The 27,861-nt window shown below is 36.3% G+C and overlaps 1 protein-coding gene across 3 annotated transcripts; it reads right to left on the reverse strand.

Annotated features, from left to right (window-relative positions):
• Nucleotides 1–2,404: 2,404 nt before the first annotated feature.
• Nucleotides 2,405–26,691, reverse strand: LOC149801405 (neurotrimin-like). Of its 3 annotated transcripts, XM_089955495.1 has the most exons (9): nucleotides 26,463–26,689; nucleotides 24,412–24,449; nucleotides 20,596–20,671; nucleotides 18,548–18,654; nucleotides 13,983–14,175; nucleotides 13,238–13,381; nucleotides 5,299–5,424; nucleotides 4,250–4,561; nucleotides 2,405–2,896 (listed from the first exon to the last, which is right to left on the reverse strand). In XM_089955495.1, exons 3-9 carry the CDS (start codon nucleotides 20,627–20,629, stop codon nucleotides 2,844–2,846), a joined length of 969 nt encoding a protein of 322 aa, XP_089811621.1. In that variant the 5' UTR covers nucleotides 20,630–20,671; nucleotides 24,412–24,449; nucleotides 26,463–26,689; the 3' UTR covers nucleotides 2,405–2,843. The 3 variants fall into 3 exon arrangements, with proteins under 3 accessions (XP_089811621.1, XP_089811620.1, XP_089811622.1); XM_089955494.1 differs by lacking the exon at nucleotides 24,412–24,449; XM_089955496.1 differs by lacking the exons at nucleotides 5,299–5,424; nucleotides 24,412–24,449 and having other exon boundaries at nucleotides 26,463–26,691.
• Nucleotides 26,692–27,861: the final 1,170 nt, after the last annotated feature.

A 27,861-nucleotide genomic window follows, 5' to 3' on the forward strand; every position in this document is an offset into this window, starting at 1 on the left:
AGGGTCTAGCATATACAGGTTGCAATTTGGCTATTGTTCCTTACTTATAACGTGACAGTCATAATGTTTGCATAGATTTATCATGGGAACTGAATTAGTACCGTGAGTCCTCCAGGTACCACTAGTCATGAAAATGAATAGTGATATAGGGAGTATATTCCGTTTACTTGCATTAATATACCAATAAGAGTAACTTCCCTTTTAGGGTTGTTGAATTACTATAGCATTTTATTAAATTATATGTTTCAGTCCGCTCTTAAACCTTGCTAAAATAGGTCATCATTATTACGAAGAAGACCACACCTTTATGATGAGGATGTTTATTTAGCCTTCAAAAATTGTTTTAATTGAAGAACAATATCCAAATCGTTTTCAATTTGATGTTGTACATTGCAATAACGGAATGCACGGATCAAGCAAGCAACACTGAGAGTCAAAGGTGTTGGTTCGAGGTAGAATGCGAATCAACGCTGTAATATGCCAAGATCATGTGAATATATATAATGTTATCTAACTTTGCAGGGACAAAAAAACTAACTCTTTCTACATTAACGAAATGAAAGGATTTATTTGACGGAAGAAACATACAATGGCTTCTCATCCACACTACGGAAAGAGGGCAATAACAGCGTTTATATTGTAATGGCAAAATCATATAAATTAACTGTGATAAAAGTAGATTCATTAGTCTGTGCATATGGTTTGACCGTATTACGAATCTATGGTTTTAAAATAAGTAATAGAGAAGAGTGAGAAGCAACAAGCTTAGTAAAATTCAATATATTATTTCCCTTGAATACAAAGTGTAAATTTGAAAAAGAAAAAGAATTTACGGTATTGCGAATTACAAAATCTTACATTTTAACGGTCTGATAAACTTTAGTGGAAATCCAAATTAAATTGAACTCTGAAAGTGATGATTTGCTTATCGTAGCCCGTATCGCGGTAATGTACCAACAGTCTATTGTTGGATCACAATAATACAATCCAAGAATATATCCTTAGTCTCTTATTTCCAAGAATGTTATTTTTGAAGAGCACTTCATATTTGCAGAGAAGAATCAATTGAATTACATAATTTGAAGAAAGAATAATCCAGCTCAAATGAACTTCTTGACACAACAACAAAATTTTAAAAAATCAATGTTTCAGGTCATATAGCATATATTGAAATAAACAAATAAAAGAAACTAACAAACAAACAATACAAATTAATATACATAACAACTGGATATAATGCATAACGAAAAAGAAAGGTTCACTTTTGATTCTAGTAAGTGCCTTTCCTTGAATCGGAATGGTAGCGCCATCGGAACATTCTGTCCAACAAATCTCTCGCTTTACGTTTTAGAACGCATCTTTCACTGTTTCAGTCATTCCTTACCAAGAAAATTATTTATTTATTTATTTATTTATTTATTTATATGTTTGTTTTATTTAATTTTTTAAAAATTTATTATTTATTTATTGATTTACTTATTTATTTATTTATTTGTTTATTTATTTATTTATTTATTTATTTATTATGAAACCTTTCTCTACATAAAATTGGGACTTTCTTACAGTAAATAGTACTGACAAGAAAATTATTCTGGTGGTAATGCGGTGATAAAGTCGATAAGTTTTTCTACAGTACACAAACCTTGCCCGGATCATAATTTTAAGTGTTCGCAAGCATTCTAATTCAGTAATGTAAAGTTTAGTTCTTAGAAGGAACGCAAGGAAATCAAATTTGAATAAAAGGTACTGACATTAGCAACAATGATATATGTTTTACATTTGGATGGCAACAGGTTTTTTCTTCGAATTACCAGCAAATTACTAAGAACAGAAAATTGTATTACATAATTATCGTGGGCAAAGATCAGTTTATTCTGAATGCTATTAGATAGCTTTTCCTGGTGCGCCATCTAATTGGGTGACAGCTGACTAACTGACACTGAGTCAAAAAATACGTTAAGCAAGACTTTTCTAATATAACACAAAAATTTGATTGGTTGGAAAACTGTACCGAAAAACAAATGCCTATGCTTTAATATGGGTTTCTGAATGGACCAATCACTAGTATGTAGATATGTGAATTTGTGCCTTAGGCAGTCAATATCTTGGGGTTATCCTCTCAAATTATCTCCTAATACGTTTTATGAATATTATTTTGATCCGTTTTTGCGGGGCCCTAGGCCTGTGCCTACTATACATTTTTGGTAATCCAGCACTGCTAATATGGACAGTCTCGAACAAAATTATTGAAATTCTAAAGCAAGCCGAATAATTTAACCTACTCGAATAATAAGTAAAGTTATATGAGAAAATATTACAGGTAAAATTACAATAATGTGAGAAATGACAAAGGCATCTATACAATAATAACTAAGACTTTGAACAAAACAAGTAAATAACGACATCATTCTGAGTTGTGCTGAGTTTATTTTACGTGTTCTTTAAATATGCATAAGGTCTAGGGCAGGTAGAAAGAAAAGAAAAAGAGTAGCAGGAGAAACTCGATCATTTGAAAGATTTATTTGAAATATCTTATAGTTAACAGGAATGTTCTTAATTTAATGGCATTTGTCGATTGAAAAATTAAAGTACAATGCATATTTTTTGGAGATACCGTATGACCAAAACAAAATTAACTGAGTGATATAATACATTTAACATGCATTATCGTTCATTGTCTTAGCAATTCAAGGTAAAAAGTACACCAGCATGGGACAAGTTTATTCAAGCGTCACAATAAGCCATATTTTCATGCTGTTCCTGACAAAACACAAGTGCTACAATAAATATTCTTCCTCGTTATGAGTATTAGCAATCAGCTGTCGACGACTGAAGTGTTGCTTTCAAACGTTATTGTCTGTGATGGCATCCACATTGTCCTTGTCTTCTATTGGCTCTGAAAGTGAGCGGATGATGAGAATGTCAATGCAAAAACAAAAAAGGACATTGTCAAACTTAACTGATAAGACACACACTCACACATTTTAAGATCGACAGTACAACTGTATTAGTATATTTGGCAAATATTTTTTGCTCAGAATATGGCATAAAAAGGTAGGTTTCGACTTTAATTTGATTTCAAATAAAGCATGAAATAAGTCAGTTTGCTCAGTTTTCATGTTTATAGTCCAGACTTGTCGACTTTAAAATTGTATTTAGCACAAAGCGCAAGTGAATACCTCAGTAAATTGTTGCTATGGAAAAGCAGATATTGAAACTAATTTATTTTAAAGATAAATATTGGATTCACTAAATTTTTTGATACACAGTGTTGGAGACATTGCTGGATATCAAACATGCGGATGTACGCTTATACTGCTCTCATAGTTAACTCTTTATTTTCCATACTTTATTTTGTGTTGAGGTTAGATTGGTTCATAGAGTGAATCCGTAATTATCTTAGATGTACTGCTTTCGAATCCCATCAACGGTCTTGTTTTCTTTCAGTTTAAAAAAAAAGAAAAACTACTCACAGTTCTCTCAGAAAAATAAATTAGAGCTTTTCGATATCTTTTAATGAATAAAATTAAATAGCTTAAGATTGTGACTGGTGCCTTGGGTATTACGCCTTACTAACTGGAAATACAATGTGTACAGTCTTATCATATTCCTGCAGATGATTTCTGACTCGTATAAACGATTTCTGATTCGTAGAAAACACGTCATGCTTTAGGCTAGGTCTTATAACACCACATATGTCATAACGACATGCACTGAGACTTATATTTGTTACAAATGGTTGGCCTAATCCAAAATCGTAACCAAACAACAGCTCCAGTCATAAGCAGTTAACTCTTGTGTATTAAGAAAAAATAGGGACGCTTTATTTGAAACTTTTATATATATATATAACTCGTTTCATAAATTCTACTGCCTTCACTTGGACCAAATAATTTCACAACTCATCTAGGGTCCTCTGCCCCACAGAAATTATTAATGCAAGTGAAAGCCCAAAAGGCGCTACTAGAGAAATTTTAGAACATTCAAAGTGTTTTAGTGTTTATACAATGATCAAAAATGACTAAAGCAACATTTTAGAAGACGGAGAAGAAAAGAAAGAAGAAAAGAACAAAATGATATGCAAAACATAATGAACAGGAGCACGAAGAAAACGATAATGAATTTAATCAATGTACTTGCTCAATGAACATTTAAGTTTATTTTAGGATAAGTTCATCAACATAATGAGAATAATAAGTATTAATTGATTTTCGTAAATATTGGACATTGTAACAATCTTTATGCTTACTTTGTATAACGGCCACCTTTTCTTTGTATCTAGTGAAATTCTTGGTTCTACATATATATTTGCCGTAGTCTCCGACTCCTAGATGACCTTTGCGGATGACTATGGACAGAAACTGAGTATGGAAGTCCGTCACCAGATTTCTATCCGTGACCAGATCATACTTCCGGTTGGCACGGATTGGTTTGCTATTGTTTTCAAACAACCATTCCAACTCCCCTTCCATAGGATATGCCTCTACCGCACAGTGCAACTTCACTTCCTGGTCCCCTGTGGCGTTTACTATGTCTTGGAAAACTTCAACGTCCGGTCCAACTTATCAAAAACGTGAAAAATTCGGAATTTTAAGAAATGATTTAGGCACAGTGCGGATGATGTTGCTTGACATTATTAATAGTCATCCTATTTACTTTACCAGATAGCTGTTCTCACGATCGGAACATCGCTCGGCCATTTCCTTTAGGTCGTGAAATTAATCTCGGATATAATTGGTCACCATTGAGAACTATATTCTGAATTACTTTCATTCACATGGAAGAAAGAGTCACAATCGAAATACTAGTAATCTCGGCCTTTACCATAAGCATAACACATGCGTTGCACTCCTCCAGATACGAATCACCAAACACATCAAGTTGATGTGCATTCCTACAACCACTTCCGAGGTTATTTCACGACCTGACGGAAATGGCCGAGAGATGTTCTGATCGATGTTCTCAGTCATCGTACAAAGTCGAGAAGCTATTGACTGATTAAGCCTTTCCTTAGTAAAGAAGTAGTGCATTCTCTATTACCAGCATAATTCAGTCAGCGGTAGATTTTTCATCAGAGTGCATAAATAAATATACACACAAACAAACATACACATGTTGTAGGGGGGACATATTTTTGTCTAAAGATGCAGGCATGTCTCCCGATAGAGAAAGAACCAAGTGCAACAAATAGGTTTTACATTTCTAGTTATACTTAAAACTGAACAATACTGTTTTAAAAGAGAGAGAGAGAGAGAGAGAGAGAGAGAGAGAGAGTTCTTGGCAAGGAATAATAATTACATTTCACATGGACTCGGACCGCTCTGCGATTAGTTCCAACATTATTTTTGGCCACGCATACGTATATGTTGTCATAGTAGCGTGTGATATTATGAAGTATAAGTCTGGCTCCTTCCGCTCCACTATCTAATAGAAACATTTTATAAATAAAATTTAAGAGAATAAAACGAAAATATAGATGTATCTTAGATTTCACATTGATGGTTGAACCGAACGTTAAGCACAAATTGTATGCACTTTACACGAGGAAGCGGGTTCAGATAACACTGCTGTGCCTGTAAATTTTATAATCCTTTTTTTCTATTTTCCTATCTACTCTTGATACCATATTTTCCCGAATATTGATACAACCCATCTTTAGCTTTTTCATATACTAAATTATGGTTTAAATGACGTATATTTATCGATAATATGCATTCAAAACACTCGTCTTTCCGCATTTGTAGGAAAATTTCACTGTCACACCCCTGACTTGCTTGAAATTGTTCCGTCAAGAAAATAACTCTTATTTTCCATTAAGTATTATATTCGGAATTCTTCTATAAAGACTAAGAAGAAATTAACAGCCAATGTTGATCCTTCGCGTGGCAGGCATTGATTCGGAAGACTAAAATGTATACATGGATATGAAGTTTCACTGTTATTTCTATAGTCATTATCATAATACTTCACCTGGGGCCTCATTGTGCACACTGTATTTACATATATTACCCGGCCAATCTACTGACCACTTACAAATCCTTTGACGGGACAAGGGCAGTAATTGTTTAATCACCAATTAAAAAGGAACCCAACCTCCAACCACCAAAGTTTCATCTGACTAATAAACTTAACTTCTTGATTTATTTTACACTGATTTTAATAGAGAAATAGTTCCGTTCCTCTGACAGGTTTTAAAAGAGGATGTTAACTCTACCATCGTACCATTAAAAGTCATGAATCCATTTACAGCGTATTGGAACTGCCTCGGGGGCAAGTTCAGGCCAGTAATATTTAATCTGCATAAATTATAGCTGTTCTGTTTAATGCTACAGATTATTATTTTCAAGGTGTTATTGATTTATAAATGTAATAATTTGGTGAAAAACATTCCCATGATACATTTAGAGTAACAAAGAAATAAGGCACAATCTAAAATGGAGCATAGATATTCCAAATTAATAGGCAATTAATTTCTGAGAGATTGCCATTTTATGCATCAAATCCTGCACAAAGTATTACGAAGTCATGTCAGAGATTAAATATGAAGCACTACGAACCATGAAAACACGTCGCAGATAACACAAAGTACTATGAAGTCATGTCTCATAAAGTTCAATATCATGTCATCGATAACACATAAAGTAATATTAAGCCATGTCGTTGAAAACAAATAAAATACTATGTATCATGTCACAGATAACACAAAGTACTATGAAGTCATGTCTTATAAAATCCAATATCATGTCATCGATAACACATAAAGTAATATTAAGTCATGTTGTTGATAACAAATAAAATACTATGAAAGCATGTCGCAGATAACACATAGCGTAATATGAAGTCATGTCAGAGATTGCACAAAGTACTATGAAGCCATGTCATAGATAACACAAAGTATTTTGAAGCCATGTCACAGATAACACATACAGTAATATGGAGTCATGTCACATATAACATGTAAAATACCATGAAGCCATGGCACAGATAACACACAAAGTACTTTGAAGTAATTTCACAGATAACACATAAACTACATGCATGATATGATGGTTTACAGACTTAAATTGAAATACTTTCTATATAGTTCATCTTCATCGACATATCAGACAGCATGGTCTCAGTATCTCATATCCCACATTATTGTCTCAGTCTGTCATATCATACAGCATTGTATCAGTTTGTCATATCAGTCTGTCATATCTCACAGCATGGTCTCAGTCTGTCATTTCCGACAGCATAGTCCAGTCCGTCATATCTCACAGCATGGTCTCAGTCTGTCATATCTCACAGCATGGTCCCAGTCCGTCATATCTCATAGCATTATCTCAGTCTGCCCAAATCCCACAAATAGGGTAAAGCTGTTTTTATTCCATCACTGTTATACTTCTTTCATTTCTGATAATTCAGTGAAATGTAGGTCACAATTAATTTACCAGATAATGTTGATATAAATGAATCCTATAATTCTGGCTGCATTTAATAGTTGAATATTTATAAAGCTAATATTGAAATGTATCATGAAATATCTTTAATGTGAATTACAGTGGTAAATTTTTGTATATCTCGTTGTATACCTTCCACGATCCTAACTTTCTTCTTTATATCCCTTTTTCTCCATTATGTTATTTGGGTACCGTGTGACTGATATATGCAAATAATATTTATTTTTATTCAATGCGGATATGCAAACAATACCCATTTCCACTGAGTACTGATATGCGCATACTACTCATTAGTTCATATTGTGGAAATTTAAATAGTATTCACTTCTACTGAGTGCTGATGGTAAATAATATAAATTTCTAAATAATACCAATTGCTCGAGTGTGCTGATATGTAAATAATACCCATTTTCACTGAATGCTTATATGTAAATAATACCCATTGCTACTGAGTGCTGATATGTTTATAATACCCATTTCTACTGAGTGCTGATATGTAAACAATACCCATTTCTACTGAGTGCTGATATGTAAACAATGCTCATTTCTACTGAGTGCTGATGTGTAAATAATACCCACTTAGTGCTGATATCTAAACAATACCCATTTCCACTGTGTGCCGGTATGTAAATAAGACCCATTTCTGCTGGGTGTTGATATGTAAATACTACCATGAGTGCAGATATGTGAATAATATCCATTTCTACTAAATGATGAGACGTAAATAATAACCATTTCTCCTGAGTGCTGATATGTAAATAGTATCCATTTCTACTAAATGATGAGACGTAAATAATAACCATTTCTCCTGAGTGCTGATATGTGAATAATATCCATTTCTACTAAATGATGAGACGTAAATAATAACCATTTCTCCTGAGTGCTGATATGTGAATAATATCCATTTCTACTAAATGATGAGACGTAAATAATAACCATTTCTCCTGAGTGCTGATATGTAAATAATATCCATTTCTACTAAATGATGAGACGTAAATAATAACCATTTCTCCTGAGTGCTGATATGTAAATAGTATCCATTTCTACTAAATGATGAGACGTAAATAATAACCATTTCTCCTGAGTGCTGATATGTAAATAATATCCATTTCTACTAAATGATGAGACGTAAATAATAACCATTTCTCCTGAGTGCTGATATGTGAATAATATCCATTTCTACTCAGTGATGAGACGTAAATAATAACCATTTCTCCTGAGTGCTGATATGTAAATAATATTCATTTCTACTGACAGCTAATACGTAAAGATCACCATTCCTACTGACAGTGGATGTGTAAACAACAGCCATTTCTAGATAATAAGGATATGAAAATAGTATCCATTTATACTGAGTGCGAATATACACCACGCAGAAGAAGCGTACATACTGTTTGATGTATTTAGTGTGTGTGTGTGTTTGTGTGTGTGTTACAGTTTTAATGTAGCTTTAAAATAATTCAGTCATATCGCTACGATGTCTGCAGTGTGACGGTCTCTAGTGATGTCTGGCACTGGGGCATCATGCCGCAGACATGTTGCATGATAACCCACCCAGTCACATTATCCTGACACCAGGCCGACCAGTCCTAACACTAACCTCTTAATGCTGAGCGCCAAGCGAGGCAGCTATTAGTATCATTTTTGTAAGTCTTTGGTATGACTCGGTCGGAGTTCGAACCCGCGACCTCCAGCATCCGAGGCGGACGCTCTATCCACTAGGCCACCGGAGCGGTGATGATGTATTTAGTAAATATTCGAATAAAATGTCATTTCTGTGCATGACTTCACCCTGCGCCATGTTGATTTTGTGTAAACAATGTAGAAGCATATATTAGTACAGAAAATGTATGTATTCACATGTCTAGACGATTTTATTAACCAATTACTTTGAAAATCGACATAAACGTCTAAACACATGATGTACAGTCTACAGACCTAGATTGGGGGTAAATATCGGCAACGTTCCTTACTTATCATCGTCTGTACTTGAGATAAATTGAGCGGGAAATCAGGTAGTTTTGCTCAGGTAGAACAATTCTTTTTCTTAAAAAATTGAGTACTGTTTTTATTCTTGAGCCGCTCTCTTTAAATAATTCTATCGGGGCCAAGGTTTGTAACATTTAGAAAGCAAACAAATAATACTGCAAAAGATGGTTATTAACTCTGTAAGCCAATGTCAATGTCGTTTTTCCTTTGGGAACATTTATAACTAAACTATTAAGACTAACTAATTTTCTGTGTGTGTGAGTGTGTGTGTGTGTTATGTGCAGTTTTCTTTATTCTTTAACCTAATTCTACTGACAAAGTGAGTTAGTGTATTAATAGATAATTCAACTAGGGTAACACCTACGTCGTCAGTTTCTGCGCGTGGGTGATGTAAAGAGGACGCTATCCCTTTCTGAGGCTTTTCAACTTTTTTCAAAGGACAAAAACCACGTGTTTTGCAGGTGGGTACGTGGTGGGCATGAGGGAGAGGCTGGATTTCAATTTCTGCTCTTCCACATATGTTTTTTTCTTTTTAAAACCACTCAGTTTGGATGACAGGTTGGGCGCTCGTGGCTTCGGAAAGCAAATTAAACATTCTAAGTGGGCTCCTTCCAGGAGAGACGAAAAGAAAATTACTTGCACTGCTTCCTCAAAGTGGACTCGGGACTCCGCAATATCTCAGATAGCACGTAACAAACGTGCAGAAAAATAAATTTACCTCTGTTCTGCTTGCCGTTTTGCCCCGTTGGTGTTTATCAGGACGTTGATTTTAAAAGCGACTTTATACTCCACTTTTTTGTCAACGTTCACTCGGATGGACTGTCACTCTCGTACGAATTATTCCCGTTCGAACGAATTAGTCACTATCAGACAAAGCTGCCACGGTAATGTTGAGCGAGAATGGACATGAATTTCATCCTGCTAAAGCTTTTGACAAAATGCCAGTCACTGCCTCTGATGACTTGGCAAATATTACACACGTAGTAATATATTAAAATACTGTTATAGCATGCCGAGGAAAGGGAGATAAGTGGCCTTCCCAAGGACACGCTGAGGCTTCTGTCGAACAAAGAAATATGCTAATATTCATAAAGATCTGCATTTGGAATTATATATGATGACAGTGTATCATAAATGCACCGGGTTTCTACTGCAGGTCATTATTCCGCTTTTTAATGAAAGCAACTCAGACCTCCACGCGACAGCTCCGGATGAGTCATCCCAGGCTTTTCATCCGTTGTCATAGCAGCATTCGCTCTGATCAAATTTAAGTTTTCATTTGATACTTTTTTTAAAGTTCATCCATAATTATCCCGAACTTCTCAACAGAGATGTGTCCATCTTAAAAGCCCTAGATGTGTGGTCTCAGAAAATAGTATGCTAAGCCTCCGCTAGCACGAGGATATTGTCATGTGTTTTGGTATTCACCTGACGGTGCCCGTTAAAAAATTTGCATGCAATCCGAGATAATCCCTGTGCTGGAGAGGCTGCCTCAGCCTTCATATATAGGTGTCAAAGCAATAAAGGAAGAAAGGAGGTATGATAGGCCCCAATTCCAAACCAGCGGTAATAAAGGCGATGTGAAAAATGCACCGTCGTAAATCCCATCTGCACCCCATCAAAGGGTCTCTATGGATAAATATACAATTTGGGGGCTGCTGAATTTAGAAGCTTCATTTATTTAATAATTTTCGGAAAACTACTAGATCTGAACTGATATTTGGCTTGCAATCCTAAGCCATGCTAATTTGGGAAATTGTATTTCCTGTTAGCAAAGACAACTTTATATTAAGGGGTTCTTTTCCCTTTAATTGTTTAGTCGTAACGTAGAGGTTCTGACCAATTTATCAGTGACAATAATTATGTGTGAAATATACCCTCCCCCCCGTTTGAAAACATGTTAAACGTTATAGCACACAAAAGAATGTACACGGAATTCTGGGTTTTTCCTTACACAGACTAGACACAAAAGGAAATCCCTAAAGACGCCCTTAGTGTGGGATATTACTACTCCCCAAAATGCGCCTACTGACCAGCATGTGCAACGTCAAGGTCCTCCTGACGAATGTTGTTGCAATGGGTCTTCCACGATGAAACTACTAGCAGACACTTGCCGGGACCCATACCCCATCTAGGTTCAAGGCTCGCTTTTCCGGTCCTAGGATACTTTCTGAAGGTGAAAAGTAAGCCCTCTCATGGTGAGCTGGCATCATGTCCTTTTCCTATGTCCGTTATCGTATTCCGTTCGTCGAGCAGTTCTACAATGTAATAGTTCATTTCGCATTCTTTGGAGCGTATTCTACTATTAGCTTAGTAGCATCTGAGTCATCCCACTCATCGTCCTTCAGCAGCTGTTTCGGAAGTTAAAGGGAGGTTATATATGAGCAGAGGAAAAACCCAGGAATCTCTTTTCCAATGTATTTACTCGATCCTAACGTCTAAAACGATTCTGGCATTTTCAGCGCATTTCGGCTTCATGAGCAGAAAGAGTAGTGTAAAACAAGAGTCTTTGTGTATGATATCAGTTGAATCATCCAAGGCAGAAACAGGCGAGAAATGGGCCGGTATCCTTCTGAGAGCTCCCTGTATATCTGATCCACGACAAGAGTAAGGTTGGGGGCCCACATGGTATGGGGTGGCAGAGTGGTCTAAGGCACTTGCCTTTACAGATCACTCACACATCTCACATATGTTTGCGTGAGTTCGAGTCTCCACCAGACCAACGTGGATATGTGGGAAAGCTTGCCTGTAGCGTCCCGTGGGTCGGTGGTTCTTTCCGGGTTCTTTTACCACCAAATATACTGGCCTCCATGTAGAATGTGCTGAAATTTGGCGCTAAACCCATTAAAGCCAAAATAAACCTATTCCGTATGTAGCTGGCACTGACTATGACTTCATATGACTTGTTGAAATCCATGGGGTAGTTGTACAGCTGCCAAAAAGCCACTTTGTTGTGTTGACCGAAGCCGGTCAAAGAGGACATCAGGGGCAGGCTGGGTAGCTTTAACATGATGTGAAGATAAACCCTGGCCAATCAGTGTCTATGATCTTAACTTGTCCTTCGGAAAAATTTGGAGTTAAGCGGAGTTGCCCTTATTAATTTTGATTTCGTAAGAACAGTAACCGGCCTTGGTGATTACGAAAGGCTAAAAATCAGAATTGGTAATTTTTTATTTTTTTATTTTTTATATTTTAGCTTCAAAATATGATTTAGAGCAGTCAAAGTTTTCATAGTCTCATCTAGGACACTAGGAAATATGATCAATGCGACTGACTTATGTACTTCTAGCAGAAACTTTACTTCATCTATCACTGGTTTATCCTTATAGTTCTACAGATATATTATATAAATAATAATTAATTACCAGAGTGCAATATTTATTGTCAGGTTTAAATCTACAGAGAGCATCTCTTTAAATGAAATTTGTTTATCATAAGCTCCTCCTTCACGAGTGCAAACAATCTTTTGGTTTCCTATTCTGTAAAATATAGACCTAATAGGAATATGCAAAGGCATAACTATACCTGCGGAATTTGAATATCAAATTCCCCCTTCCAACCCCAAGGCCTAAGGGGGTTGGGGTATTAGTTTACAGGGACAGCACAACATGTATAGTGGACTCGTTAGTTCCCCAATTAAATCTCAGCCCTACGTCCGACAAAGGTGTGTAACCCTGTTGAATAATCAAATAGTAAATTGAAGTCAGTTTTCCAGCACAGTTCACCAATAACTTAAAACTAAAGAATGTTCATTTTGGAGATGCATGTCTTTGTTTACTGCAGGAGTTTTCGGTAGGGTTACTCACCTTGCTCTATTCCGCTCACTTGGTGTGGCGATTTCCAGTACCAACGTACAGTCGGAGTAGGGAAGCCAGTCACGTTACACCACAATGTGCCTGTGACTCCTTCGTCAAACGTAATATCATGCGTCTCTTGTATCATGGGTGCACCTGCAAGATAAAGAAACGAAATTACCACACATGCATAAATGCATCTGGATGAGCGTAATTTTCGTTATTTTTTCTCACTTCAGACTTTGTGACAGAAAATAACTGTAGTATGATACATACAGTGTATCTAAGTTTTATTTCCATTTTCTGTCATGTAGATATGATTTTCAACAGACCATGCACATATACGTTTACACACGGCCAAATTACACAAACATATTGCCACAAACATGCAGGCAGACGGAGCAAACTCACCTTTCATAAAAATAAAATAATGCTCAGGCAACGCCTAAACAATGACGTTCCGCACCTATACCAGCCCCTCCCCAATACGGGACATGTAAGCTCACTTTCGACTACATAAATTTGCTGCCCGACTATGAATGTCTTATTTCCAGACTGTTAGGAAATAGTCGAGCGATGTTCTAATCAGCCCTAAATGTCACGACGTTATGCATGTCAAGGAGCCTTTCTCATCTCTCATGAGACCACGGTAGTCTCTCTCTCTCTCTCTCTCACACACACACACGCACAAAAACAGAGGGTCAAATACATATATGTACATACAAACACACACACACACAAGGAAATATATACTAACTTTTCACCACGAGATCGACCTGTGCCATGACATGTTTTCCAATTTTACATGTGTATTCTCCAGCGTCTCCCACGTGTACATGCTTTATATGGATGTTCCATTGTCCTTCGTACGGTTGGCTGATACTCATCCGCGTATTGGAGGAGTATTTTCCCATGCTTATGAGGGTGTTTGGGTTCTTGTACCAGTGCACCTGTTAGCAAAACAGAAATTACAAAAACGATTTGAGTGTTCAGATCTATTCTAAGATATATGACACGAGTTCGAAATTATCTTTCTTTAGGAAGTGAACATTCTTATACATTTAGTTAGAAATCAACAGAAATGTAATATTCTAAAGTAACACCATGACACTTACTGACTGAATCAATAACCCACGATATAGTGTGGTGAAACGAGATCGATGTAAATTTGGATATCCCAGACACAGGCTCCTTGACATTTATAGCGTCTTGACATTTCGGGGTGATCGGAACATCACTCGACTATTTCCAGAAAAGTCTAGAAATAACCTCGGATGTAGCTGTAGGAATAGGCTCGGAACATCGCTCGCTATCCGTCAATGTGTGAATTGCACAATAGGATATAATTAGTCGCCACTGAAAACTATATTCTGAACTATTTTTGTTTAATGTAACAATATGGAATCAAATCACAATTATTAGTTCCGGTTCAGTGCACACGAATTTCGTCCCATCTATTTTTTGAGCATTTTTTTTCTGTCTCCTTTTGGTGGTGATACAAGACTTAGATTTAGGCATTCTTAGCATGAATTTAAAGGTAATTGTTAATTCTTTAGAATATGAGCTTATGGTGTGGTTGTCCTTATGTGTTTCGGCGACAGTGCACAGTGAGTAATAAGGCTTTTTGTGATGATCCGGAAGTGAAATTTGTGATTCATTGCACATTGCCTTGTTTACGGTCAAGCCTCTCAAAGAAATGCCGCTGAATGTATCACAAGAACTTCAGCCTGAAGTCATCTTTGAACGTATTTTAGATTAACATATCATTGATTGGCAGACAGTGGAAAGTTCAGTACTGATAAACAAATGTAGAGACTAAATAGGAAAATTAATTGCTTTTTTTAGTCCATATGGCGGTGGAAGGAGACAAAGTCACAATCGGAACGTTATCTGCCTTTGCTGTTATAATATATGCGTGTACCCAGCCAGAGGAGAATCACAAAACAGAAATTAGATGTTTACTAGTATAACTACTTTTAAGGTTATTTCAATATCTGACTGATACGGCCGAATGCTGTTCCTATCGTGTACAAATGTGTTCGGATGATTCGCCTCCGACAGAGTGCACCACTTATGTTACGACAGAAAAGGCCAAAAATATTCCTATTGTGATTTTGTTTCCTTTTGCCGCCATTTTGAAATCTGTTAACAAAACATGTATCGAATTTAGTTCTCAATGGTGGTGAATTACGTCCAATTTTCTTTACAGACGGAAGAAGACATATGATGTTCCGATTGACTTTGTACTTATTAAAATGATGATAATTGCATTTAATATGAATATTTCTTTAGATACTACGCTTATTGATCATACGTCCTTCGTATGACCACCATCAGCTGGTGGTAATTATGAGAAGGGTAAGAAACTTTATGATATTACCATTAAGTGGAGAGCATCTAGTTTGCAATTCGAAGTAATTTCATTTTGTTGCGCATGTGAATGAAATAAAAAAATATGCAAGTCACCAGCCTATTACAGTCAGTAAATCATATAAAATGTATACAGAGCACATGGGCAGAGCAAATTGTTCTTTCTTAAATCTGATTTGGAGTTTCGTTGGATTTGGTGATTTACGTCACGGCAGCACAAGTAGGTTATTTAGTACCGAGGCGATTGGAGTTGTGTGCCTTGCCCAAGGAATTGAAGGCGGCACCAGTGTTGTTAAATGGAAACTTGGACACTGGGTAAGAATTGTGAAATCAAGTCTTTCGTTATTATCACCTCTCCAAACGGATCGTATTATCACGTCCACAAAATGGTGAGTATTTGTGTATGTGTGTGTGTTAGGTACTAGGTAATTTAGGATCCAGTATATGGCATGATTGTATTATATAGATTGACGGGAGTTACCGTGTTGTTTATTATCACTGGAAATTATTTCCAATTGGAGGGGTTGACGTTAATAAAGCATGGCTGACTCGTTGTAGTTTGGCAAGATTTTCTCTAACATGGGATGTTGTTTTGTGCGGGAGGAGCGCTTTGTTTATAAACAATCGTATGCAGAGCATAACATGACACCTTGGGTATTCTTATTTTTAATTCTTTCGTCAAATAAGTTTTATTTAGGGTATATAAGGTAATAATTTTATTACATGTTAATCTGCTGGGGTATGCTGAATGTTATGACCGTATCATAATGCCGAGTGCCAAGATCCACCTATCTAGTACCTCTAAGCCATGAAGGCTCACACATAGGGGCAAGGGAGGGAGGGGCAGTTGCGTCACTTGGGGGATGCGGGGGTGCGGACCGCACTGGGTGCCATCATTAGATGGCGTGACACCAAAATGACTGCCTATAAAATGTTTGAATTTTTGTGTAGGTAGGAGGTCCATAGGGGTGACACCATGGGCTACCTCACTGGGTGACACCAATCCTAGTGACACCACTGGGGAGGGGAGCACGTCATCTCTAAGTATGTATGGACTACATCCGTAAAACTTAACGGATTACCACTGCAGGTTTACCCCACCCATTGTAAAATTTCGCCTTTGCTCTAGGCCTAAAGATGCATGCGGTTCAAGAATGTTATAACGTTGAGAATGCCAAGGTAAACAAACACATGCCTATCAATATTTAGCTCAAGAAAGCTGTAAAATTTAAAATATTGCACGTGTAATGTTATTATATAACATCAAAAATATTATACGACAACATAAAAGTTGTCCAAATGTACATCAGCATTATTTCACTAAACTGTATCGTAGTTTATTCAATAAGATCCGTGAATGTCATGATGTTGTGTGTTTATTTTGTTGTTGTTGTTGTTGTAGGGTTTAACGCCATTTTTCAGCACACGATAGCTATACATGGCGGCCAGCATTATTGGTGGAGGAAGAACCCGGGAAATCCTCCGAAAGAACCACCGACCCTCGAGAAGCTAGTGGCAAGCTTTCTCAAATACCCACATTGGCCGAATCGGAGACTCGAACCCACGCAGATAGAGGTGAGATGGCAGTGATCCGTAACGGAGAGCGCTTTAGACCACTCGGCCACTCTTGGCCCCCGTTTGTTTTGTTTGACTGCTTCCAGGCTTTTGAATCTTAAATTCAGCATTTAACATTATAATCACAAGAAATGGGAGCTAATTGTTCTTCCAATGACATGCCGAGGCACCGACACTAACCTGTTAATGCTGAGCACCAAACGAGACAGTTGTTAGTACCATTTTTATAAGTGTTTGGTATGACTCGGCCGGGGTTTGAACCCGTAATCCGAGGCGAACGCTCTAGCCACTAGGCCACCGGAGCGGTTTCATCCAGGGTACATAAACACAAAGATCAACAAAACTGTACAAGTAGCTTTGCCTCTTCCATGTATTGCTCAGGAAGAGAGAAGGTTTGCGGGGAGTGTTGAAATTTTCACAGGCATTCCATTAGGTGTCACTGTATTGGATCAGAATCACCGCGTACCGGAATCAAAAAGGGTGTACTATGCAAGTATTTGGAACAATCCGAAAATATGGTAAGTGTTCTGAATATTAACTTTAAAAGAAAAGAACAATCCTAATTAGTAGTTAATTATTTCTTTCCTGCTGGAGACATCAGTGACTTGATTTTGATATCTGTAGTGTACTTCAAACCAATTATCAGTTAATCCACCCCTTTTTATAATGGATTAGGCCATCTGTTCATATAGATCGAAAACATTGGTTCTTTAACTACAAGAGAAAATTGTTGAGAAAACTGTGTATACGGGAATGAATGCCAGGATGGTATTGCCGTTTTAAGCATGATATGCAAGCTGGAAAAACTGAGTTATCCAGGCAGTTTCAATCACACCCTCCATCTCTCTCTCTCTCTCTCTCTCTCTCTCTCTCTCTCTCTCTCTCCGCGTACACACACAACTATTGTAGTTTTAATGGTTCGTTAAGCTTCATATTCAAGAAACAAATGTCTGTAATTGTTTTGTTATATAATTTAGAGAATAAAATGACGATTTATTTTCCTTTAGATTTGTATAAATGCATGCCCCTATGAACTTAAGGTTATCAAGTCACATAAATGTCAATTACATCATGAGCACGCGACATAAAGCATGACCATGTAACATGAAGAAATATCACAAATCATGTAACTCTGAGCCATCCAATGAATCTCACGGATATCATGCAATAAAATAATTAGCACACGATGTCATTGATATAGTGTTCTGTAGACTCCATTCATATTTATTTTCATTTTTGTTTGTGAAAATGAGAATTCCCCTCCCTAAAACAAAATAAAGAAGAAAAATAAATAAAAAACAAACATAAAAAGAGAAAAACTCCATGTTCACGAACTGTTAGAGTAATGACGAAGGAAGACGCATAAAAACAACATACCGTATTATTAACACCTTGAATCGACACTTTGCAGGGCAAAATGGCGGGTCCATTGATTACAGCATTAACTTTGACCATTTCGTCTTTTGCACCACCGATGACAAACTCTGCAATAGACAACTCACGTTTATATTGAACCCTTTGATATATTGGGGTGCCGCTGTAGCTAATCTGGTAGAGGGTTTGATACCGGCCCAGGCTAGCCAGGGTCGGTTCCTCGGTGTTCCTCGGGAAAGGAACTAAACTCCCATTTCCTAGGCATGATGAAGCCATAAATGTGTTGAAAGTGTCTTTAATGACTCGTTAACTTATCAGCTCCCATAGCAAACCTATGCAAACACCATGATACTAAATAGTCAGTAACTTTAAATATCTGAATGCTCATGATCAGATCGGTATTTATCAGTATGGATACATCTTTGATGACAGCTGAATCTACATGCTTTTGAAATACGTGCTTTCCATTCCGCACCAAAGAATCGGTTGCTAACTTTAATAAAGAGTTTTCCAAACTCAAGTATGTAAAAGGTCTGAAATTCCATCATAAATGAACTTCACCGTGTCTTTCAGTTGCAACTAGGATATGTTCTCAAATAGCGTCTTTTTACTAAAATCCTACTTCCATTATCATCCAATCCTGGCCAGCCAAATCTATATATACTCTATTTTATCTTCACCCATTTCTAGACGGGTTCCCATTGTTTCATATCTTTATTGTCGTGAGTCCTATATCCACCATTTTATTTACTTGACATACCCATGAAAAGTGGTAGAATGTATAAGTAAACAGTATGTAAAGTTCTGCTTGTCAGATATTACATTAGTGACTATTAGATAATATTGCATGTTCATGTTCACCTAAAGAGCTATGGTGTATTTCAGGCAACATTTAAATATTTGAGCTTTATTTAAGATAATCAGAAAAAAATATTAAGATCAAGCTGTCTACTAAGAGTCATCTTTTTAATATCTCCATTTATCTCTCTTCAGTGTAATGCTGAAATATATTACCAGCCTTGTCTTATTATGTAATTAATGAGTAAAAGATCAAGGTGACCATCTATATGTACATGTATTATTACAGAAAAGAGATTTAAATGACAAAATAACCTGAAATTCCCACAGAACACATATAATTTAAACCTAACATAACGTAAGCATAAGCCAATTAAAATACAATATATGAAATTCAAAAACATTTACTGAATGAAATGGTGGGCCACAAAATTAGGAGAGGTCATTATTATTAAGCATGATGGAAGAGATCTAAGTAATCATATCTGGGGCGTAGTGTTTCAAAACACAACTTGCAAATATCACGTTTCTGGCAATATTTACTCTGTAAGTGGCAAATTGTATAAATTGTATATATCTGATTGCACATATATTAACCAATGTACAAAACACTCCTCCAGGCATACTAAAATCTATACACTTTACAGATCGCATCCACATCCCATTTCATGGCAACAGTTGCCATATCTAAAAGTGTGTTTAATATCCCAATGAAAGTCACTCCGAGGTATATAAAATGTATTCATTTCGCTTGCTATCCACGAAGAGAACCATGATTTTCATTAGTTGTCCAGTTAATTGTAAATGCATATATGGAACCACTGTAGCGTTTATCTTTATAGGACTCACGGTACTAATTCAGCTCCCACAGTAAACGGATGCAGCCACCATGATATTAAAAAAAATCAATACTTTAAATTTTCTGAATGCCGCTGCATTTTTCTGGATCTCCGTGTCTTCGAAACACGTGTTTTCAATTCTAGCAATGAGTTTTCCAAACTCGAGTCATCGTTGGCCATATCGATTATTGGCACTTAATTTGCAGGAGGTTTGAATATAAGTATCAATCCTCTCTTCAAATTAATAAATATCAACTTCGGTTTTGTGCATAAAATGGATTATGATATTGATGCATATATATATATATATATATATATATATATATATATATATATATATATATATATATATATATATATATTGTTGTCAGAAAGGAAAGAGAAAACAGATCCCTGTCAGATGTTTTTACTTACCGATAAGAAAACAAACGAGGAAGGTAGACATCATCTGTAGAAAAATTGGCTTCCCTCACACTACAACGCATAACACCTGTGGGAATATGTATAAAAAACATTAAGATTTATAAAGCATCAGTATTATATATCTATAATAAATAGTGCACACAACGCACTCTTTGGTTAACCAGGTAAAGGATGTGACATTCACATTTTGGCTTGTTCATTATTTTATCTGGTTGACCAGATTCAAATTAATTTCTGTTTCATATTTTGTTTTGTTTTGTTATTGTCAATTGAGATTTTTAGCACAGAAACATGGTTGAAAGTCACGTAGCTAAAACAAATGCATTGTTTATTAACTATGTCTGACGTTCCTCACCGGTTTTTGCGCTGGATGAGTAAAACAGGAATTGAGTTTAGATGGGTAATTATACATTTGTTAGTGACCACTTAATTTGTACTCGTCGTCAATTTATTGTTTTATTTTGAACTTTAGTGAAACCCACAAGAGGACCCACCATGCGTTGGTAGGATTAAAGGAACAGGAAAGTTTGAAGATTGTATTCATGTTTAAAAGGAACAAAGTGTGAATTTTAGTGAATATTGAAATGAACGTTATATTGTCTATTTGGCTACAAGGAATCGAATATGACAACTTTTATCAACAAAGATAGAGATTTACTTGGAAAAGGTAAACATCATCACTACATGAGGTTTTTACTTATCAGTCTCAGGTTAGGCTGTGTGACTCGTTATGTAACCAGACAGGGAGTATTCAGTTCGTGTAACTATGTGGTTGTCGGTTCAGCGATGTTAAATTTCAGTTAAACTGATGTTAGACATCAACTAAATTAAATTCTTTATTCTCTGAGTATCACACCCTAATTAAGAATGAATAATTCTACTATACGACATAATCCCGGTCCAACTTCTTTTGCCTAGACATATTCTTATTAATCGTAAATAATTATCCCGAAGCTGTTATTGCTGGGTATGCAGACGATTGTATCAAAGAGGGTTGCGAATCCGAAGAAGATGACCCACGTTCTGGAAGACTGTTGTCTGTTATTGATGAGCCGGAAGTGACCGCCGTGAAGGAGGCAATTGATAAAGATGCTCGATACAAAGTGGAGGATATTTCTATTATTACGGTCACGAATGTTTCAGCTATCTTTAATACATAAAAAAAAAATCGTTTCATTGACGGCTGATCAAAAACATATTCTGGTTCAAAGCTCCAAAAAGATATTTGCCAAATATGAAACATTAACCAGATACGTTTGATGGAGATTGTCTGTCAAGTGTGATGAAACATGGATTTACTTGTTGGACACGACTCAAAAGAAACGAATAAGGTTTGGAGCGGACGAAAGGAGCAGAAACCACAATTAGCTTAAATGTTTTAAATACCCGTCGTGTGATCAAAACCGTCTGTCGCAATGCAGGGAAGAAGGAGGCTGAAATGTACGTTGTGGCCACGATTTAACTAGATGTAGAGAACTCGGTATGGCGAACATTCGTAGCTAAAGTTGTACTAAAATGTACAGGTATTTGTATGTTGTGGCCACGATTTAATTAGACGTAGAGAACTCGGTATGGCGAACATTCGTAGATAAAGTTGTACTGAAATGTACAGTTATTTGTACGTTGTGGCCACAATTTAACTAGACGTAGAGAACTCGGTATGGCGAACATTCGTAGCTAAAGTTGTACAGAAAGAAAGCACAGCTTGCAAACATCATTCTTAGACTTGAAGCTGAGAGGACCACTAAGTCCGATAAATCAACGCCACAAATATGTGTTGATACTGATGGACGATAGGTGAATGGCTGATTTATCGGCCTAAGAGGATCACATGCATATCCTATAGGTATCATAATAATCAGTTCACATTACACATTGTGAGGAAGCAAGAACACGCATTCACAAATTCAATGCTGTTGATGATCACAAAGATCAGTACGATTTATATAAGTCGCTCAGATACTGTCGTATATGATGGCAAACTAATTACAGGTAAATATAAGAACGTCAGATCAATAAGTATCCATTTTGATCTAACAACACACTATATTCATTTCAGACAAGTTTTTCTTATTCTCATAACGGCATTTTCGAGTCCATAACCTGAAAATGATTGCATCCTTGTAGGAACTATTACGTCAATGTGTTTTTTTCTTTCACTTCATGACTGAAATGGTCATTTCATGTCACAATATCTCTTGGCAGTTTTCCTCTACGTGTCCAGTACAGCGGTACCACTCTACAGTTATCAAAGTTTATATAAAGGCGGGGGATTCAACTTTGCTCTGGATGGCGTACTAATAGTGTGCGCTTTTTATATCTTTTCTATCATACCAGTTTTATTATCATTGCACAGGGGGTCCGAACTACTCAATAATGATCTCAGACATTTTTGATCTGTAGTTCAATGTTTTCTCCTGTCACTCCAATTCACAGGTAGCATTTTTAGCTCACTGACGCTATATGTTTATTTACTTGTTATAATTCCATTATTGGGTACAAGATTTTGATCCTTAAGCAAAAGGGTATCTCATTGCTGGTTTCGAAATGGTGTTTAATTTCGTTTTACTAATGAACAGTTGATCTGCATGCAATTTACAACTTGAAATCTTCTCAGACGAAAAGAGTTACTACAGCAAAATACGAATAGGACTCGAAGTGTAACACTTGCCGACACTTTTGATTAAAAACCGTTCTGTAATTTAAATTCTGCACCATTACGTTTAGCCAAAAATAAGCCCACATACAGGATGATTCATCACCTGTTGTACCCATCGAACATCTCTGTTGACAATAGAATCACACCCAAACAATGATCAATTCATAGGAAAAATATAGATAATACTATTTCATTGATAGAGCTGCAGTATAGTTGCTTTATGGCAAAACAGACGTATAAAATGTTTTTCGCATTATTCCTATTTGTCCCTTTCTGTCCAATTATTGTAGGTATGTTTGCTAGATGCCGTTTAATTACAGAGTGTATTTACCCATAGTTAGTCGTTCAGGTTGCTAGACCTTTAGCAAATGTCTGTAATGGATAGCAAACAAATGTTTATCAGCAACATGTATGACTCCTAGGTTAGATAAAGTTTTGGTCTTGGATTCCTCTCGTGTCTAATCACAGAGAAAGCTCGGATAGTTCCAGTGGCAGTGGCATTCATGTGGCAAAACAAAACTTTGACACATCCATAGCCATAACCTTCATTCAATGCGAATTAGATTCGATCAGATTACCCGGTTGAATTCAACCTGATAAAATGCAAACGTAAAATGAATTGATAAAATCATATTTGATTCGATACATAATCACCCTCTGAGAGTTACAGTCCATAGATAGGTACTCTCCAACTTATCTTGCACAGTGATATTGCGAAATAGTTTAGCCTTGGGACACATTTCTAACAGCCTAAAGGTAAATCTTCGCTACTGTCACATCATTGGGATTCACCTAACTCCTTGTACATGTATGCTTCAGGTTCGGTTGGTAAAGGGGCTGTCCTTTGCACACATTATTTTTATGATCTTTGGGATCAGAGCTGAGTAATTTCAAACAGTATTCTTCTTGAATTACAACCCATTATTTTAGCTTTTAAGCTTTGTGGTAAAGATTTAGCCAACAAAAAATCTTTTCCAGACATATAATCAAGCCTTAGTAGAAATCATAAACAAACAGCCTTGCGAAACAATTATTATACAACCCATTTCGGAAATTAGCACTTCGATGGTTGAAAGACATGTTTTATTGAATGAGGGACATGTTTTCCAGTGTTACAGAGCAAACTCGCTTATGCTATTTTTGCAAACCTTTTTCCCTGTTCAATGAGCTGGCCCCAAGTGCAGACCTACAATTAGAAAACAAAAACATCCCTTTCAGCAAACTTGCACAACTAGAGTGTGCCTTGAAAATTTGTTTCAAACTATATTGAGCCCAGCAACACCAAACACATCAGCAGGATTGGAAACTACTGGTGGAATTCATTTTGAAAACATCAACTGAATGTTCTCTCCCTTTTCCGTAATTACTTTTTCCCTGTTTATAACGCATTAAAGCAACATCAAATACACACCATCTTTAGTGTCTGCATTAGTTTCAGCAATTGACTATGTGCACAAACTGTATGGCTTCATAGATCCTACTTTGGCTTTCTTTATTTTTAAACTCTTTCGAAGAATTAATGCAAATAAATATCGTGACGTTTTCTTATTGCATTAAATGACTGCAATCTGACTAAATACGATTTTAAGTGAAACACGTATTTGGAAATGTTTATTGAGGCTTGTCATGGTGCTTTCATACTAGGTGAACTAGCAGTGTAAATTATTTGATCTATCTCCTCTCTGATTTTCTCAACATAATATTGCATTGACGATTTGCAACTTCAACTCAGCCTGAAAATCATTGTCCAGGGAAGAATATAATCCAGAGCTAAGACAAGTATTCTGCGTGTTTCGTTTCGAGTTCGATCGACCTAGGTCACCAAGTTCAAAAACTATAGCTGCCACTGTGGCATCCTAGTATGATTGCAGTGAGAACCAATATTGGGAATTAGGCCGCTGGAAGTAGGATGCATTTTACAATATATATTTGGTTAAGCAATATGATCTCAGCATGGTTGTTGTTGTTGTTGTTGTAGGGTGTAACGCCGTTTCCAGCACAAGACAGGCTATAAATGGCGGCCAGTATCACTGGTGGAGGAAGAACCCTGGAAAACTCCGGAAAGAATCACCGACCCACGAGAACCTACTGGCAAGCTGTCTCACGTACCCATGTTAGCCGAGCCTAAAACTTGAACCCACGCAGACAGAGGTGAGATGGCAGTGATCCATAACGGTGAGCGCTTTAGACCACTCGGTCATTCGAGGCACCCGATCTCAGCATGGTAAAATAATGAGTGTTGTATTTACTCCATTTACTTATTCTTCTATATCTCGTAGGTTTCGCAAGCCATGAGTATTTTAATAACTCGACTGTTCCACCTGATAGCTCTACGTATGACTGCCATCCTGACAACCAGAAGTGTATGACGCTTTTCTACAGACTCATAGAATTTCAATATAGATAAGAGGTGTGAGATTATTCTACCAAATTACTTTACTGATCGATAAAAAGTGCTCGACTTAGACTCTAACGCAGGATCTGCAGGACGTCTTTTAGACTGATCCTGAGGCGAGTGTTTTCTGCTCAGCGGCATGAACATACATGAACTTTTTTTATTGGATCCACACTTCCATTTACATTATTCCTTAGTGGTATACTTATACTGGAGTACACGGTAGATCTGTTTAGTGTGAAAAAAATTTATTACAATATTTGCATGTTTACAGTTATAAATAGGTTTGGTTGCATTAAACAAGCATTGGCCCTTTATAGATCTCGTGGTTTTCCATCTTATCACTTATGGGTTGGCAGAAAAGTGACCGAGATCAGTTTCCCGTAAATTGTTATAGCGATTGTAGCATAACAAATCCTTAAAATGCTGTGTAACTCGGTGTTCAACTTTTTTTCTTTTTACTTCCTAATATAAAATGTCAAGATTCGTATGCTATGCAATGTAAATACACTGGTTTTTATTTATTAGACAGTATGTGTACATTCATATAATCTCTGTGTATGATCTGATGTGAGAAAATTCTCTCATCTTCTTCTGTTCTTTAACCATTTATGTTGTTGAGTGTGTTTGCGTGAATCCAGTTCTTTCGTTTTATTATAGCTTCATTAAATATAGACCAACTTCGCTTTGCTCGTTTGAAATATTTTCTACTTAGATTACTTTTCCTTCTTTTTTAATCCTATTTTGTAACCTTGTACTGTAGCACTTGTCTGTAATTATCTCCCTTTAACAGTCTATACATACCTTTCACGTCATAGGTTCCTTCGATCTTAATGCAGCTGGATACTAGCAATTTGTATTATTTACACTCACTTGTAGGAACACCTCACATAAAACACATATAATAAGACTGTTAACTACATGCGGAACATTTGTACAAGCTTAACCCATTTCGTATCGGATGTCCTTTAACTTTCTTCAGTATTACAAGAATTGGCTTACTCGCTACATGATAGACAACGGAAGGACGTTCATCATTCACTTAAATTTATTATGCATGTGAGCCTGATGATTGTTTCAGTCTTCAACAACAGGAAACGGAATACTTTCTGTAGTAAACATTATTAATTTGCACTCTCTAGTTTTATCACATCCCATATGACTCATATAAGGGTTATCTATAACCTAAATCCAGGCACTAAATAAAGGATGATGACTCTTATGTCACATAGAATCCTTCACATAGAATCCTTATTTTTATCCTTGTTTAAGTGACACAATCCGCGTTTAAAATTGAAACGTAGAACAAAACGAAGTGCCTATCCTTTGTCAATTTATGTTTCGGTAGTCCTTTCTTCCGATGGTAACATTTTTATTGAACAGATATATTCCGAGGTAAGAATATTTAACAAGTACTGCAGGCATTGGAAACAAATTGTTGTTTTAATACGATAATTTTAAATTTCAGTCATGAAATTCTGCTCATTTGTTTTATGCGGTCAAATATTCGTAACTATAATTTAAAGTCGGTATAATTCCTAAATTCTGTACGTATCATCTGCCTATTAATTCATAATTATAATTTCAATATCTGAAGAATTTATTGCGGTGGTGAAGGCGTCAATGGTTTTGCTTATTTAATTATTTACAAATGTTGAGATCATTGGGAACTGGAAATGTGCCGAAGGATATATACCCTCTCACACGCGTATGTTACGATGTTATAATGGAAATGCTTATTTACATGAAACGCAAGAACAAATAACAAGTTAGAAAATACACTTCGCAATAGTTTTGCATTAAAATTAGTTTCACTCATGTACTACTTCAACAGGTTGTATTTCTCTTGATTTATTAGCGCCGAATATTTATGGCAGACCGATAAATATACGAGAAAGTATTTTTAAAAAACCCAGACATGCATTGTTATATATGATTTTATAGCTTTTATGCAGGAGTGATGGTGTGCATTCTTCCAAAGATGTATGATCCAAACAAGAACAATCTTTATACCAATTATCGAGAAAAGATATTTTAGTCACTAGGTGTATTTGGTCCTGCTAAGGGTTAGTATGTGAATGCGAAATGTGAATTTATCATAATGAATAACAAAGTCATTGTGTCTGAAGAATATCCTTATTAATTTCATTTTTTTCTACATTCAATACACTTTATCGCCAAGCAAAGGTTTATCACGATTAAG

The sequence above is a fragment of the Sinohyriopsis cumingii genome, chromosome 4 (genome assembly GCF_028554795.1).
Source record: "Sinohyriopsis cumingii isolate HCF-2022 chromosome 4, ASM2855479v2, whole genome shotgun sequence".
Classification (NCBI taxonomy): domain Eukaryota; kingdom Metazoa; phylum Mollusca; class Bivalvia; order Unionida; family Unionidae; genus Sinohyriopsis; species Sinohyriopsis cumingii.